The sequence below is a fragment of the Liolophura sinensis genome, chromosome 4 (genome assembly GCF_032854445.1).
Source record: "Liolophura sinensis isolate JHLJ2023 chromosome 4, CUHK_Ljap_v2, whole genome shotgun sequence".
NCBI classification, from domain to species: domain Eukaryota; kingdom Metazoa; phylum Mollusca; class Polyplacophora; order Chitonida; family Chitonidae; genus Liolophura; species Liolophura sinensis.
Window position 1 is genome coordinate 7568798 of NC_088298.1, and position 17529 is coordinate 7586326.

General features: G+C 39.7%; 1 protein-coding gene across 2 annotated transcripts; it reads right to left on the bottom strand.

Moving 5' to 3' along the window:
- Positions 1–2324: 2324 nt before the first annotated feature.
- On the bottom strand, positions 2325–17476 carry LOC135464330 (microspherule protein 1-like). 2 transcript variants are annotated; one of them, XM_064741756.1, is made up of 14 exons: positions 17178–17476; positions 15248–15343; positions 14534–14778; positions 13609–13647; positions 12890–12970; positions 11559–11668; positions 10631–10739; positions 9084–9222; positions 8630–8705; positions 7930–7958; positions 6960–7052; positions 6002–6084; positions 4197–4412; positions 2325–3326 (listed from the first exon to the last, which is right to left on the bottom strand). In XM_064741756.1, exons 1-14 carry the CDS (start codon positions 17326–17328, stop codon positions 3243–3245), a joined length of 1551 nt encoding a protein of 516 aa, XP_064597826.1. In that variant the 5' UTR covers positions 17329–17476; the 3' UTR covers positions 2325–3242. The 2 variants fall into 2 exon arrangements, with proteins under 2 accessions (XP_064597826.1, XP_064597825.1); XM_064741755.1 differs by having other exon boundaries at positions 15200–15343.
- Between the last annotated feature and the right edge of the window lie 53 nt (positions 17477–17529).

Sequence of the window (17529 nt, forward strand, 5' to 3'; positions counted from 1 at the left end):
TGTTTTTTTTTTTATCCAGAATATTTATGTTAAACAGTGTACAATGTATTTACTACAATTTCAGAACGGGTATTTACTAGAAAATAAGATAAAATAAATTCAGTCATGTATTTTCGTTAGGAAATACATGTATCATGAATGACTAAATGTTTATTGACGTTGTTTATTAACAGTTTTGTGTGTTTACATGTGGCAGTGATGTACAGTCAAAAACTTAAATTCTTGTACAACCTTTGTCATTTCTAGTTGGTTAAGTTTAGTTTCAGGAAATAAGAGGTCAGTGTGTGCATGTGGGCTTACATGAAGTTGAGTAGCCTTTCACCACACTTATTGACACTTGAATCTGGCTCTAAAGTTGACAATATGTCATACATATGTGAGAAGGTTTGTGACTTAATTTTTGTGACTTAATTTTTGGCTTCCTCCACCCATAGAAGTGAACAATGTGAAAAATTCTTGAATACAGCATTTAACAGCAACCAAATATGTATTATGGAAATCCTGTGCAAATTTGTAGTAGCTGTGAACATCTCGTCAAAAGTTAATGTCTTGCTCTCAGGATCCTCATTATATGAATGGCTGATGGTTAAGGACCGGATATCAAAAGCTGGATTCAAATACACAAACTTCTGGCAAGATTGAGAACTGGAGCTGCAAACCAGACCCCCATTTCATCTTACGTTAAAAGTTGTGCTTCGGGTCCTAAGTTAATTTAAGCGGTGCCATGAGGCCTCTCACCAATGCGGTTGCTGTCAGTTCAAGTCCAGCTCCGGCCGTAAGGTCTGCTAGCCGGCTGCGGATGGTCGTGGGTAGAGCCAGGTTTCTCCCCACCATAATGCTGGCGTATGAGTGAAATATTCTTGAATACAGTGTAAAACACCAATCAAATAAATAAGAAGTTAATCTCTAAGATGTTCTGAAGGCTTGCAATTAATATGTACGACATAAGACTTCTTAGTGAAATGATGCCATGCTCCAAACAAACAGTCCAGTAATTCAATAACGTTAAATGTACTACCTCCATATTTTATATTTCTGTTGTGCTCATTTTACTTGTACTGATACTGTATAGAGGATATTGCACAGTGAAGGTTGAATATCATAAATATTTTTCCAGTGAGAGGTGAAAATGAAAACCCACGAGATGCGAAGCGTAGAGTAGGATGTCATTTCCACCTTTCACGAGAAAAGTATTTATCATATTCTACCCTCACTGTGCAATATTTTTTTTATTATTTATATTTTGACAGTATCATAATTTTGTAGTTCATAGAAAATATCAACAATGTGGACAGAATCCATAAAAACGTTAAGACAGTTACTTATTTGGACACAGCGCCATTCCTTTTTTGTCCAGTCTATCCCATATCACGAACCCTATGTCATGAACCCTTACTGCCACCAGAAGACACGGTACATGTACACACACCTAGTCACTCCTTGTCCATATGACTGTAAAATACATACATACATAAGGCAGCAAGGACTGCTCTTGCTTCACTATCCCAATCGTAGTCCTACAAAGTGAGGCAGAACACAACCTCACAGTCTACAATGTACTTTGACTTAGAAAGGTTGAAGGTAACAAAACTGTTTATCGACTTCCACAACACACAGTGCTATGCACACGAATTAGCGATGTGCTTGGAAAGAATAGTTTCCAATAAACAAGGGTATTTTGAGAAAAGGTGAAATCTTATCACTAAATTACGAGGGTCAAGATTTGTTTGGTTTTTGTTTTAGCACCATTCTCAAGAATGTTTCTCTCAGAAGGCGGCAGTCAGCATTATGAGTGTAAAAAACCCTAGAGCTTGGCATAAACCACCGACCTTTGGCAAGTAAGTTACTGATGAACTTTCCCATGAGACGTGTTGAGATGCACAATATGCTGGTGGAAAGCAAGTAGACAGGGCAACAAGAGATTCATTCACTGCTCATTGTCGTTAAGGCCCCACAAGCAGCTGCAGTGGTGGAATCTACCAACTCCCTGTCCAAGGCTTGGTTTGAACCCACATGCATGTTGGATCAATTTTATTTATTTATTTCACTGGTGTTTACACCGTACCCAAGAATACTTCACTTACACAATGGCAGCCAGCATTATGGTGAGTGGAAACTGGGCAGAGCCGCGGGAAAACCCACAACCATCCGCAGGTTGCTGCCAGACCTTCCCACATACGGCCGGAGAGGAAGACAACATGAGCTGTCACAGCCACTGCATTGGTGACTGACACCTGGGTCATTACGCTGTGCTAACTAAAACAAGACTTGTGCTACAAATTTCTTTTCATTTTTTATTAATGTTTTTAAATTTAACATCTGAAATTTGTACAATGAAATGAAGTTATGGAAAGATGATAGAAAATGATCAATAAAAAAACAGACACTCATATGCATGTTGTTACATGCAACAGCACCTCTTGTTTCTGCTTTACTGCATGCATACTGGTCAGCAAATCCATATCAATGGCAAGCAATAATATTAACAGTAGATTTTTCAGCAATTCTAGTTTAACATACTGTGAACACATTCCCTAGACACAATTACACCAGAAACTTTGCTTGTGTATCTTTTGTTTTCTTACTAAATTGTGAGAATTTTTCAGCATTAATACTTACAAAAATTCACATATGATTTCTGTGACGTTTGCCACTTGTCTGTCAGAATTTCATTCCAACTGTTTACTTGTCTCATGGTTGCCAAAAGCAAGCATGTGGCTGAACAGCTTGATCTTTGCCACCAATATGTCACAATATTTCGTTCTCACTGCTTGCTTGTTTCATGGTTGCCACCAGTATAGCAGAGTGTCACCCTGTTTGCCACCAGTGTCATAATATCTCATTCAGATTGCTTGCCTGTCTTATGGTTGCCAACAGCAAAACTGAATGGCACAGTTTGCCACCATTAAGCTGTAATATTTTGTTCCCACCGCTTGCCTGTCTTGTCATTCCCAAATGACCAGCAGAATGTCTCACTGTTTGCCACCAGTACATTACAATATCTCAATCTGACTGCTTGCCTGTCTCATGATTGCCAAAAGCAAAGCTGAATGTCTCGCCGTTTGCAACCGGTAAGTCACGATATCGCATTCCCACTGCTTGCTTGTCTCATCTTTACCTGTAGTATAGTAAAATGTCTCACTGTTTGCCACCATTATGTCACAATATCTCAATCTGACTGCTTGCTTGTCTCATCATTGCTTCTAGCATAGCAAAATGTCATGCTGTTTGCCACAAGTTTTTCACTGTGTCACCTTTTGTCCCTCATTGCGTATGACAGAGATCAGATCCTCATTAATCAGAAAGATGAACCGTAAACAGGAAATCTGCAAAATATAAAACAACATAAACTATAAGTGATAATGCTACCATATTCAATGTAACAGCTGAACAACACAAAAAACAACACAAAACCATCCGAGACAACATTACCATATTCAATATAATCGCCAATAAAACAACACGAACTATCAGGGACAATGTTACCGTATTCAATGTTACACCTGATTTATTTATTTGACTGGTGTTTCACTTCGTACTGAAGAATATTTCACTATGTAACATATGTAACCATTCAATGTAACATCCAATAAAACAACACAAACTATCAGGGACAATCTTACCACATTCAATGTAACAGCTGATTTATTTATTTCATTGGTGTTTAACTTCATACTGAAGAATATTTCACTATATAACATATGTAACCTTTGAATGTAACATCCAATAAAACAACACAAACTACATGCATTATAGAATGTTACTGTATTCAATGCACATATCGGCCTGTAGAATAATCAGTGTGGCTTTACTTATTTGTATCTGGTTGTTGTTTATTGCTAAAGGTTTCACTTAAATGATGTTGGTTAAAATTAAGGGCGGGGGAACCAGTGCCAGGGTAAACCAACAACCTCTGACAAGTTACTGACTACTGTCTGATATGTGACGTACAGGTATGCACACCATGTTGCTAGCCAGAAGGCAAATGGTCTTCAACAAACTTTCAGACTGCTGAAATGACCAAACGAGATTTGCCAACCTCTTATCGTCACCCAGGCTCCACTAACAGTCAGAGCGGCAGAATCCACAAATTTGCTGTCTGAAGCCGAAGTCTGGATTTGAACACGGAGCTAACAAGGGCTCTACATGTTATAAGCCTGAACAGAACTCGCACGATAACACAACTACAACATTACCTCTACCACCGAGTTGTTGTTGAGTTTCTGTTTTACCCCTGCCAACACAGGCTTCCCATCTATATAAATAGGTCTCTTCCCTTCGTTGGCAACAAAAAAGTCTCCATTATTCCGAAGTTTAATTATGCCTTGACGACGAGAAATCTTCCACGCAGGTCCTTCCAGTGATAGGTCCACATCAATCTGGTTGTCCTTCGTAGCTCGGCCCAGTGTTATCTGATGAGAGAAAGAAGAATGTAATTTTAGTGCGGCTGATAAACTGGTGCTTATAACCACACTCCACTTACTTTTAAACATGCATGGGGGCCTCCATGGCTGAGTGGTTAGAATGCCAGCACGACGCAAGAACTCGGGACATTTCACCATGGTGGTCAATCTGAATTCAAGTCCAGCTAACGCTGGTTACCTCTCTAGTCGTACATGGGAAGGTCTGACAGCAACCTGCAGATGGTCTTGAGGTTTCCCCACACTTTACCTTTATTCTCCGATCAAAATGTTGGTCACCCTTGTGTCAGTGAAATATTCCAAACCATCAATCAAGTAAATGAATAAGCATACATGCATGTACTTGTATACTGTAGCTTGCATTGCAGTGGTCAATTTGACAGTCAAATGAGGCCCACTGGTCTAACCTGGAATATGTTAAGGACAAATCAGGTAAACTGTATGGAAACTACAAAAGGCTTTGTTTTTCAGAGCCTTTCTATAATACATGTACCTGCTAAAATTAATTTATTTATTTCATTAGTGTGTTTATGCTGCGCTAAAGCATATTTCACACCATTACGGTGACAGGAAACTACACAGAGCCCGGGGAAACCTACGACTGCCCGCAGGTTTCTGCAGACCTTCTGCACCTGCTCAAAATCTTGTTCAGCCAACAGTGTCAGTACCAACACTACATATACATGTAAGGCATAATGCATATACAGTAAATGACCTTACATTTAGCCCCAAAAGGTGTAGTTTACGAGGCAGAAAATGTCATAAAATCTGGGTGCTGAAATTAGCCATATCGTGTCACATACATGCATTATGAATACAGATTTGGGCTTAATATTTACCAAGGCGCCTCTGCAGCCTAGTGGTTCGCATGCTAACACAGAACAACTATCCAGGAGTCTCTCACCAATGTGATTACTGTGAGTTTAGGCTCAGCTCATACCGGCTTTCCCTCCGGCTGTGCATAAATGTCTGCCACCAAATTAGGGATCATCATGTATTTTCCCCTGGCTCTGGCAGATTTCCTCCCACCATAATGCTGGTTGCCGTTGTACAAGACAAGAAATACTCTTGAGTGTGATGTAAAACTCCAATCAAATATATAAATCTGGTTGTTACAACTCTAATGTGTTTATTCCAAGGCCTAAATGTACATGTCGTAGTCCTGATGGCCAAATACCCTGATAACACAGTTTGTAGAATGTTCGCTTTGGGAGAGGTAGATCTAGGGTCAATCCTGGGTCCAGTCACACCTAAGACCTTTAAAAGAGGAAGTTGTAACTTCCTCGCTTGGCGTTAAGTATGAAGGGGATAGTGCAACAACTGGTTGACCTGTATGAGTACAATGGCTTGGGCGGGGCAGCTTACTTGCCTTCGGTAAGTCGTCTCAGTGAAGCAGCACTAGATAAAAGAACGGTTGAAATCCGTCCTGCAACATACACCCTAAGGATTCCTTTGTTGTAATATGACTGAAAAACTGTTAAGTATGAGGTTAAAACCCAAGCACTCACTCACTCACTCCTGATGGCCAAACTGCAGTACATCTACAGTACATGTACACCTAAGTGCTTCTCATGGCTTACCTCCCTTGACCTCATCAGATATCGTACCAGTCTGCCACGTAGTACTGCCAGGGTCTGGTTATCAAAGTCGGGGGGACTTATGCCTGTGGATGCAAGACAGATAATGTGACTATCTATTTATGTATCTGACTGATGTTTTACACTGTACTCAGGGTTGTTACAAAATATCCTCGGTCTTTCTGTGAGCGAAATTCTCATTGTTCTTTATCTATTTACATAAAAACATGCAAACAAAGAAAAACCTTAATTTAATTGTAAAAGCATGTTCACACACATGTGCAGTCACTTTTACTGACTTGCAGAAACCAGCAAAAGCAAAACATGTGAAATGGAAATCAACTCTAATCAAAAGTACAAATCTTATAATATTGAGGGTCTCCTATTTTCATTTGGTTAGTTAAATGATAAAGACATGATCCAACGCATCAAAAAAGTGTGTCTTAAGTCTCGTTAAGAAAACATTCTTGGAATATTAACTTCACAAAATATGTCAGAATAATAGCTATATCAAAGTCCAAAATGCACACATAGGACGTAATCATGTCAAAACTCATCTAACCTTCACAAACTTGAGTTTCATTTGTAATGTTTCAGTGAAGCCACATACCAAGCTTCGATTCCATACAAATGAACCTTTACGACAAAATGCATAGAAAACTGTTCTGATTCATTTGATTGGTGTTTCACGCCGTACTCAAGAATATTTCACTTATGTCACGGTGGCCAGCATTATGGTGGGAGGAAATCAGGCAGAGCCCAGGGGAAATTCATGAAAATCCGCAGGCTGCTAGAAAACCTTCCCACATACAGCCGGAGAGGAAGCCAGCATGAGCTGGACTTGAACTCACAGCGACGGTATTGGTGTGAGGCTCTGGGGTCAATGTGCTGCAGAGGCGTGCTAGCCCCCTTGTCCACGGAGGTAATGGAAAACTGTTTTGTGACAGACGACCCTGGTTACCTGTCACGTGATCGACCAGCACCTGCCACTTGGGTAATTCCTGCTCCAGGTTACGAATCTCTCGCTTCTGTCGTCTGTCAGCGATGGCCAACTCTGCAATCATAAGGTGCTGAGTTAACAAGAGCTAAATGTGGGGTGCTACACGTATGCTAACCTGCATTAGCCAGAATTCATCTACCTTTCAAGCAGAAAAGCAGGCTAAACTGCAGACCTGTCAGTTACAAAGTCTCTGTTTAATTGTAACACAACGGCTCAGGATAAAATTTACTCTTGCTTCAAATGTCTTGAGGTATGCATTAAGCAGTGAACACACGTACAATGTAAGCTGTGACACAACCAAGTGCCAGCTTACCAGCACTGTGACTAGCAATATGCCTCTCACCTCTTCCATACAACCCAGTCAAAAATCGTGCCGAAAATTTTTCAGAAATTTGTTAACAAATGCATGTGTATATATTTTCAAAAGTTTTGCTGAACAAATCCTTCAGACTTTGTTTATCATGTAATTATTCCAGTAAAACCTTTAGATTACGTTGATTTCACTTACAGTTAACGTTCAGTAGCGCACTGTTTATTTCCACTTCATATGTCGCTGTAAGTCATATAAACCTCATATAACGTGCTTGACAACGTGTTAGGCAACAGCATTGCAACAAGGGAGAGGTGTACTTTGTAAATAGCTATCAATACTCTGGACTTCCTTTAGCTCTGGACTCCCTTAAACAAAACTTTCCATATCCACACTCTCATAACTTTCCCAACAAGTGCCACTGGGTTATAATTTCCTATCGGTTCCCGAAAGTCAGGAAAAATTTAACACAGAAAAAATCATTGTGAAAAAAAAGCTCGTCTGACTTCAAGGAAACTTTTTAAATATGATTTTAAAAACGACTTTCATGACCATATAAAACATCTATGCTTATAAATCCACAAATTTCAACGTAGAATTCTCAATGTTGTATTAACTTACCATTTTCCACAGCTTCATCACACTGATCCCTGTAACAGACATGATGACTAATTAATCGTAACAGAGAGATAACAAACAGTAACAGACAGTAAAAAACAAACAAGAAGATTATGATTCTTAGAGAGATATCTACATGTAATTATCCACTAAAATATCTAGAACTTGAGTGACAAAAGCTTACTTGAGGTCTTCACCTGCTATCATAATCTAATGAAACCTCGAATTGTCTACTTGAACTACCTAGAAGTGGCATAAACTTACTTGAGACCTTCACCTGCTATCACATGCTGATGAAACCTTGAATCACATGTATCTACATGTACTTAGATAGACGTTCAGTGGCATAAGCTTACTTGAGACCTTCACCTGCTATCACATGCTGATGAAGCCTTGAATCACATGTATCTACATGTACTTAGATAGAAGTTTCGTGACATTAGCTTACTTGAGATCTTTATCTGTTACCACACTCTGATGCACCCTGTAATTACCTACTTAGTAATCTATGTTAAGTGGTATATAAATCTTACTTGAGATCTTCATCTGTTACCACACTCTGATGCACCCTGTAATTACCTACTTAGTAATCTATGTTAAGTGGTATATAAATCTTACTTGAGATCTTCATCTGTTACCACACTCTGATGCACCCTGTAATTACCTACTTAGTAATCTATGTTAAGTGGTATATAAATCTTACTTGAGATCTTCATCAGCTATCATGTCCTCAGCATCAGAGAAGTTCAGGACATGGTCTCCCCTGGGTAGAGGCTGAACTGTAAATAACAGGTAGATTTATGTTAATTTATTTATGTGATTAGAGCTTTACTTTATACTCAAGAATATTCCGCTTCATATGACAAACAGCCAGCATTATGGTGGGAGGAATCAGGGGAAACCCACAAACAATTTCAAGGATGACGGCTGACCTTCCAACGTACTACTGGAGAGAAAGCCAGCATCGTGATCACTTGGTGAGAGTCTCCTGGGTTATTAGGGAGAACGTGCAAGCTAAACACTTTGCCGCAAAGGCCCCCTAAGGTCACGCTAATAAAATCACAGATGTAGAAATTCTAGAGTAGCAAGCATCAGAAAATAATTGATCTACCAGAGGCTGGATAAAGCTCCAGACTTCTGGGTTGTGACACACTCACCTGATTGGTCAGGTAACAGGTGGTACTGTTTCATCAGCAGCCAGTGGTTGTGCAGGGATTTGGCAGTTCTAGAGTGATAGAAACACCTCGTGATGTTCTTGTAGCAGAGACTGAATGTCTCTAGCGTTGGCTGACTTGTCTGTACGAAAACATCAGGGAGACGTAAAAATCTGAGTCCTAAATGATTAGGCCACCAACTAATGAAACAAGAGTTCGTTAGAAATAGAAGGTCACACAAAAAAAATGGCTGGATTAAATGATTAAATCTCTTAAGATTAATTTAGCTGACTGGTATCAATGGGGAAGCTTTCCGTCCTAAGTTTTCTTCATTCCTCCCTTAATTTATGAGCAAAGTAGTGCCGTATCGCTGATACATTGCAAGACTACAACAGTCAATTTAGCTTGGGCCCCGAGCGGCCATTGCGGGAGAAAAACTATGCACTACTATGCATAATGCATGATGCTATAATGTCATGTCATGCTTACAGAACTGTTCACTTTTTCAACAACTCTCAGGTTTACAGGTAGCATAAACTACCAGCCTTTGCCAGTTACCTAACACTCCCATTAAAATTTCGGATCGAGAGCTGGATTTGAGCTTGTGACCTCACTGCACAAAGCCCATTCCCTATGATTCCTCCTTGGGTCATAGAAATAACTCATGCTGATTGGGCAAAACTGGTAACATGCTGGCGCTTTTCAAATGTCTGAATTTTGCTCACTTTGAGCTGAGATATTTCATTTGTGCAACATTACAAAATAATAATTCTGTTTTTTCACTAAGCTTTCCGCAGGATACATTGTCAAAGCATATCCACATATGCTCTCATATCTCTTTTCCTTTAAAAATTCATGAATTCTTTTCATGGTGAGAATATGAGGCCAAAATAACTTTTTCATGCACCATTTGGATGAAATATTCATATCTTAACAAAAGTCAAAGTACTGCTCAACATTTTTGTTTGAGAACTGTAGATGGCCTAAAATACTGACCAGTCTGCAAAGTTTCTATGAGATCTATTGATCTTGGAAAGTTTTGCTTGATTATAGTATGATATCTTAGTGGGTGTAACTGCAAAAAAAGTATGTATCACGACCAAAAGTGATATTAAATGACTGATATCTGAACTTTGGGGCCAATGTTTTAGGTGGAAGAGAATAAAAAAATGCCTTTATAACGAGATTGCCAATGGAAAAGTCTCCAATGCCGAGTCGAATAAGACCGTTCAGAGTAAGAACCAGCCAATAGATTTATTTATTTATTTGATTGGTGTTTTACGCCGTACTCAAGAATATTTCACTATACGATGGCGGCCAGCATTTATGATGGGTGGAAACCGGGCCACAGCCCGGGGGAAAGCCCACGACCATCCGCAGTTTGCCGACAGACCTTCCCACTTACGGCCGGAGAGGAAGCCAGCATAAGCTGGACTTGAACTCACAGCGACCGCATTGGTGAGAGGCTCCTGGGTCATTACGCGCTAACCGACTGAGCCACGGAGGCCCCTACCAGCCAATAAAGGATTTGGGTTCAAGGTTAGACTTACAGATGACACAGTGCCCAGAAGTTCTTCCTCCTTGTTAGAAAAGAGTGCCTTGGCCTGAACAGACATGATGATCTCGGGGTGAAGTTGTTTGATCCTGGTGATAGCCAGTCTGGAGCAGAGAAGTGTGGGCGAGTTGGTTAGTATGTCGGTAGTCATGATGATATCAGGGTTCTGGCATGCCAGCTGATTCTTTTCTGATTTATATTATATATTAACACTGACACTAAGCTTACTGCACATACATAAAGTACCAATCAGGTGAAAAAAAAAAAAGACGACAAAAAAGCGCCATTAAATATGTTAAATTTCAGCACTGATCTGGTTGATTTTTGAACTTGATCTGTGGTTGTAAACAAACAGCATCTGCTTGTCCTCATCCACTTCGTTTTCAACCCATGAGCAAATTACAGAAACACTGCCACGCACCCAAAGACATGACAGAAAAAGCAACTGCTATATACCGCCATCTTGGCACCATAATTAAACCATTCAACATCCTAGTGGTTTGATTTTTGTGACTGTCAGTCTAAAAGAGACTGGGAGATAATGCAGTTTAATATTGAGTAAACCGTGGTAAATCATGACATCAGAGATTGGGCGATGTCTCGTCTCACAGAAAAGGTGAGAGAGAGTTTATGGAAGAGCAATTGGCAAATCATTATGACTATTTCAAACCCAATGAGCAAGTGATATGAAGACACAAAAAATGAAACCCAGGCACAAAAACCCATAAAGGTATCCATACCTACAAAGGTTTCCATATCTACAAAGGTATCCATATCTGAAAGGTATCCATATCTACAAAGGTATCCGTATCTACACAGGTATCTATATCTGAAAGGTATCCATACCCACAAAGGTAATCCATACCTACAAAGGTATCCATATTTATAAAGGTATCTATATCTATATAGTAAATGAGACTTACTTGGAGATAACTTGGTCGTAGAGAAGGGCGTACCACCGCTCCTGGATTTCTCGCAAAGTAAAGCGACATGTGAACTTCACCCCCAGGTGGACTGCTGACAGATCATTTGTCTGAAATCGACAACACGGCTAAACTCATTTGTCACTGTCTGAGCAGTGTCTTCATCAATATGAAATTTCCTTCTTAATGATGCTGAGACATAAACTGGATTTGTCACAATTTACCAAATTTTCTGAATGATTTTGTGACATTTTTGCTAAAACTGCGTCAACATACCACATCAACATTTCACAGTGATGACATATCTAATGTATATCTGACACACTCCTTAAGCTGTAACAAGGAAAGTAAAACAGTTCCACACATGCCAACAGACATTGAGGGGGCCTCCGTGGCTCAGTCGGTTAGCGCGCTAGCGCAGCGTAATGACCCAGGAGCCTCTCACCAATGCGGTCGCTGTGAGCTCAAGTCCAGCTCATGCTGGCTTCCTCTCTGGCCGTAAGTGGGAAGGTCTGCCAGCAACCTGCGGATGGTCGTGGGTTTCCCCCACCATAATGTTGGCCACCGTCGTATAAGTGAAATATTCTTGAGTACGGCGTAAAACACCAATCAAAAAAAAAAAAAAACAGACATTGATTTTTTGATATTTGTTTAACACCATACTCAAGAATTTTTGATCCTACAAATGAGGTCAGTATTATGGGTGTTCCTGACTTCCTGGCATAAACCACCAACATTTGGCAACTTACTGGCAAACTTTCTCACATGTTACATACAGATACGCATGCTACATGTATATTGATGAAAGTAGTTCCCAATGAACTTTAGCCCGCTCAAACAGCAGCATGAAACTCCCAAAACCCAACCAGCGCTGACAGCAGGACTATCTTTATGTGCCACCTGACAGTTTGATGCACCATGGTTTAATGTTCCTTTCATACTAATAGAGTATGATAAAACTATTCTGATAAGTTCATAAGTTTACACCATCTTGTAAGGCTGCCATGTTTATACCACCACCGTCACAATGTTACAGCACAGGAACCAATCATTAGAACCTGGGGGAGTGGAATGTGGCAGTGAGTCAGTAAGGTGAAACACACAGGCTGTGAGTTCAATCCCGGCCTTGGACAGAATATGTATATTCCAATACCCTCATTACTCATGTGCAGTCTTGCACTTGCATTCAACATCAACATAACATGCTGATAAAACAACACACATGGTAAAGTTTGTCATTAACTGGCCAAAAGTAAGTGGTTTACCCTGTGGCCAATCAGAATGTGGTTTATCAGACATACTTTCTCGCTATACATGTAAATCAGCCTCACCTGTTGAACAGCTGTTATAAGCAGCAGATCATCTTGGGGTTTCCATCTGCCCAGGTCTTTTGTGGAAGCAGGCGCTGGTGGCTACAACAACAACGACAAAACATCCTGTTCAATTGCGTGATTACGCTGAATGCCTACAAGTTTTGCTCTTAGATTTACCGAGTGTGTCTCATGATTCCTTGAATCTGATTATGATCCCTGCATTCCAGGAGAGCAGAAGAGGTGGTGACTTGTTAGGGGATTATATAGATAGTTGACAAAACCATGCCATACATGTACATATAGTATACTGTCTGGTTGAAAGAGTTTTGATTTTAAAAAGTACAATCTTTTTCACATTTATTTTTGGATTACTAGTAACATGTTGCTGAAAAGAATACTGACTATTTTTTTCATTGCTAGCTACAGAGCAAGGACAAGTTAAAGGTTACCTATAGACGTTTTAAATGTTTGTATGCTTTGAATTGAGATGAGATTGATACCAAGATTTAGGTCTGACAATTTTTAACAACTACATGGGCAATAAAAGTGCCAAAAATATGTCATTCACAAACTGGATCTAACATGCCTATGAAATCATGTCTGCTCAATTTATTTTGGCAAAGAAGTGGCATTTATTGAAAAAGAGCCTCACCACCTACAAGGGCACAGTGCTGAAAGTCACTTACATGTAGACATAATTTGTTTAATATAACAATAATAAAGAAAATTCCTCCCACCTTTTGCCTCTTAGCTCTTCTTGAAGAGGATTTTACTGGCTGAAATTCAAGAGAATAATGTTAGCTTAAAAAAAAAAAAAAACAGCAACACTGATAACAGCTTGTAAAATACACGAGCTATCCTAATGTAGTTTCTTAAGATACAATGTATTTTTTTTTTTTGGTTCAACAAAATCTTCAACTTCAGCATTTTACAGAAAAATATCTATTTTGCAGATGTAAAGTGCAGGAAAACAATCAAAATATGACAGATTTATAGGCTAATAACGTTCATAACTGGCTGCTTCCTTGCCATTAATCAATATCAAGCATCAGGTCCCGTCCAAAATTTAATTTAATGAAACAATATTTAATGAGCGAGGTAAAACCTTGACATCAACTTGTATCGACTATCGACCCAACAAAAGGTGAGCAGAGGTAAACATTCAACTGGTCGAACAGCAAATTGGATGGGAGAAGCTGCTACTGAATCTGACTTAAGTTAAACTGACGTAGTACACTCTCTCTTAATGACTTGATTTCTGTTGCTTGACCCAGTGATTAAAATGAATCCAACATGCATCATCATCTTCTTTTCCATACCCCTTACACATTTGCTTTACACCACTGATAAATTTCGTTCAAAACTCTTGAATAATGTCCAGATCAATGGGCTCATGGTGATGAGGCAGGAAGTCAAGTCAGAAGACACAAAAAGTCTGTCTCAACATTTGATTCTAGCAATATTCATGTACAAGTGCATTCTCTTTATATAAGGTATGCACAACATAATTCTAACGAATACCCGAAAGAATTTGATTTATGAATAGTTCCGCGTCAGGACACAAGTGGTGAGGCTAAGCCCTAACAAGGCTAGGCAAGGTCTACACATAGCATATTCCACACTTTTGGACTCTTGACTTCCACCTAATGAATATAATCTTACTCGTTTTTTCTCCGGGGGTGGAGGTGGTGATGTCTCCATCGGGGCTGGGACTTCAGGTTTAATCTCGCCAGGGCCGCCCTTTAATCTGCCCCGTTCAGATTTGACCAGACTACTCTCAACCAGTTCATCGTCAAACTTCTTCCTCTTGATGGATCTTGTGCTTCGCCGACCTGCCACCGCTGGCGTTCTGGAGGACACGGGAGTGGAGGGCAAGCTACCAGTCACTGAAGGTAAACTACCACTGACTGAAGGTCAAACAAAATTCATATAGGTCAGTACTGTTACAGGATAGAGTGATGAACAACATAAATGTATGTTGTATGTCATTTCCTTTATTGTTACCACACAAAACAAGCCATGTAAGCAGTAAAATGTGCAGAAACTTCAAAATCATGACTATCAGGCTTGTCAGTGTCTTATAATTTTAGAAAACACATAATTTTGGCATAATGTAAGTTCTGTCTCAGATACAGGACTTCCATTAATGCAGAACAGTGATACATGTCTCTTTCACAGGTCTACAATGTGTGCCTTATCAAAGTTAAAAAGCTATAACTTAACCTCACAGTTTCTCCAAAATGTAAAAAAAAACCACTAATAACAGTCAACCTATAAATGCAACGTTAACTTGGTACATTTAGAGAATGAAACAATTTCATATCTTACTGTTACAGGTAGGTGTGTACATGATGGGCAAAGGTGTGTCCTCTTTACCTCTGGGTGGTCGTTGAGCTGACAAGGGTGTTCCTGTAGGAGGTGGAAGTGTGGTACTACAGGGAGATGACTCTGACACATCCTTTCGCCCTTCCCCTACGTAACATGAATAAATTCGAAAATATATATATATATATATATATATATATATATATATATATATATATGATAATGCTGAACAAAGAGTACCTGACATATTTTTCTCAAATAACTGAAATGGAAATGGGGAAACACTTCATTATATCACAAAAGGTCCCTTTTCACATATCAAATCATTTATAAAACTGCAAAAGTTTGCATTATTAAGCAATCGCAACTACCATAACCATCATAACACAGTGATAGTGACGAAATATCATCACTATACACAAAACTGGCTCCCATGGTACAAGTGTGCCTATGTAATGTTATGTAAGGTGTGTTAGAAAGACAACTGATAACTGAGGCTGGAGGACTAACCCAGGCAGCGAAATTTGGCCTGCCGGCGAAACCCAGAAATCGGTTACGTCTTTTCCGCCTCGCCTAACCGATCATTCGGTTACGCCACGTATGTTTATCAACCCGATTGGTTACGCTAATTGTTTACGTGGTTTATGTTTCAGGCATCATTATGGATCATTAATAAAAGTATTCAGCTCAATGTTATTTTTTTTTCTTTTCTATATCTAGCAGCTCATACCGTAAGGTTGGTGAACAAAAGAAAGAGAAATTTTACACTCACACGGTGTTTCAACGTTGTGTGTTGCCTGGTTGGTACTTGACTCCTGTGGCACATTTTTACGTGAAATTCCGTTATACAGGCTTATATGTTTGCAATATGCCCAGTCCAACATTAAGTACTTCCAGTAAGTGTCATTACGGTATTGGGGAGCGAGTTTGGTATCCCTGATTACTGATAATTAACGCAGTTTCCAACGCACGTGGTGTGAGTCTTACCATAGTGATATATATATATACAGTATATATATACTCGCTACAGGGCCGGGAGAGACCTTGACATCACAGGCCTGTGCTCTAAATCAGAACGCAGCCGGTGAGGTCCCGTAAGGGTTCCATCATTCTGTACGGTAGACTCGACTAATTTGCGCTCGAGTAGCAGTTAAACTACATGTACATGAAAAGGTAACCTTGTTTTATTTACTTGCGTGATCGTGAAAAGATAAGTCAAAATAAATAATTTGAGTATTATCTCAAAGCCTGTAAGGCATATATGAATGATTACATTTCCATGTGACCAGCACAGGCAGCTGGCTGTGGCTGAAATCGATGTTTCTATTTTTAGACGCGTTGCCATACTGGCCGCGTTGTGATTATGAAAGCTGTTCAGTCCAGTTTATTTGTAGTTACCTAATGCACACTGACTCTAAGAACGTTCTCGTTGGACAGTTGGCCTAACCGATTTTCCGGTTAGCCAAATTGAACCGCACGTAACCGTTGCGCGACCAACGGTTTCGTTCGCGCCAAATTTCGCTGCCTGCTAACCTGAACATCAGAATGATGGACCTGACTTCCATTAAGGCCATTTGATGCTTGAAACAATACTTCATTGGGTTATAATTACAAAATTTTATGTGGCGATTAAGGGGAGATGTTGCGATGTAGAATTGACCATCTTGAGGTAAGTTGAGTTGCTGTTCGGACTGCCACCTGTTTCCCACTATTTAGACAACACTGTTGGTCTATGACTGTGGTTTAGCGATGACTGTGGTGTATCCAAATTTCCTCAACCAACAGTCAGTGTACTCAGACAAGATTATCTACAATCTGACATCGACCTAGTCTTATAACAGTCCCGATTTCAAAGAGTTCAATGTCAACACTTGAAATCTTACTGATTATTTAAAATCTAAAATTATCACCGTGACTGTTCTAAGCTTTCACAAAAAATCAAAATCTGTTGGTATAGATGATAAGAGTGTATGGAACAAACCTGAATCTGATCGAGAAGGGGTTGTCATCACCTGCGTGTGTGGTTTGACATCTTCATTGTTCGACACACTTCCAGTTAACATGGACGTCGTTAACGGGGCGCCAGTTTCCGACACACGTACAGATGCACTATTGCTTACTGAATTCGACATAGCAACAGAAACGTGAAATTATCAATGCCTTTCCGACCTTTGTAGTACTGATATTAGTAAATACATAATATTGTGAGAAAACGCAGAGACTTCTACCCGTTGGCCGTCATAGTAAGCTCGGCATCTTGAACATAAACAAAAGCAAGTTCGTCTTCCGCAAGATACTGCCTGACAGAGTTTTAACCTGGGTCCAAATTTGCA

What these genes read in the sequence shown, in the direction of transcription:
- LOC135464330 (XM_064741755.1), bottom strand. Translation starts at nt 17,328, where the DNA reads ATGTCGAATTCAGTAAGCAATAGTGCATCTGTACGTGTGTCGGAAACT. An exon ending in TACGACCAAGTTATCTCCAA is followed by an intron (nt 10,740 to 11,558) that starts GTAAGTCTCATT and finishes TCTCTGCTCCAG; the next exon opens with ACTGGCTATCACCAGGATCA. An exon ending in ATCTGATGAGGTCAAGGGAG is followed by an intron (nt 4,413 to 6,001) that starts GTAAGCCATGAG and finishes TTCTCTCATCAG; the next exon opens with ATAACACTGGGCCGAGCTAC.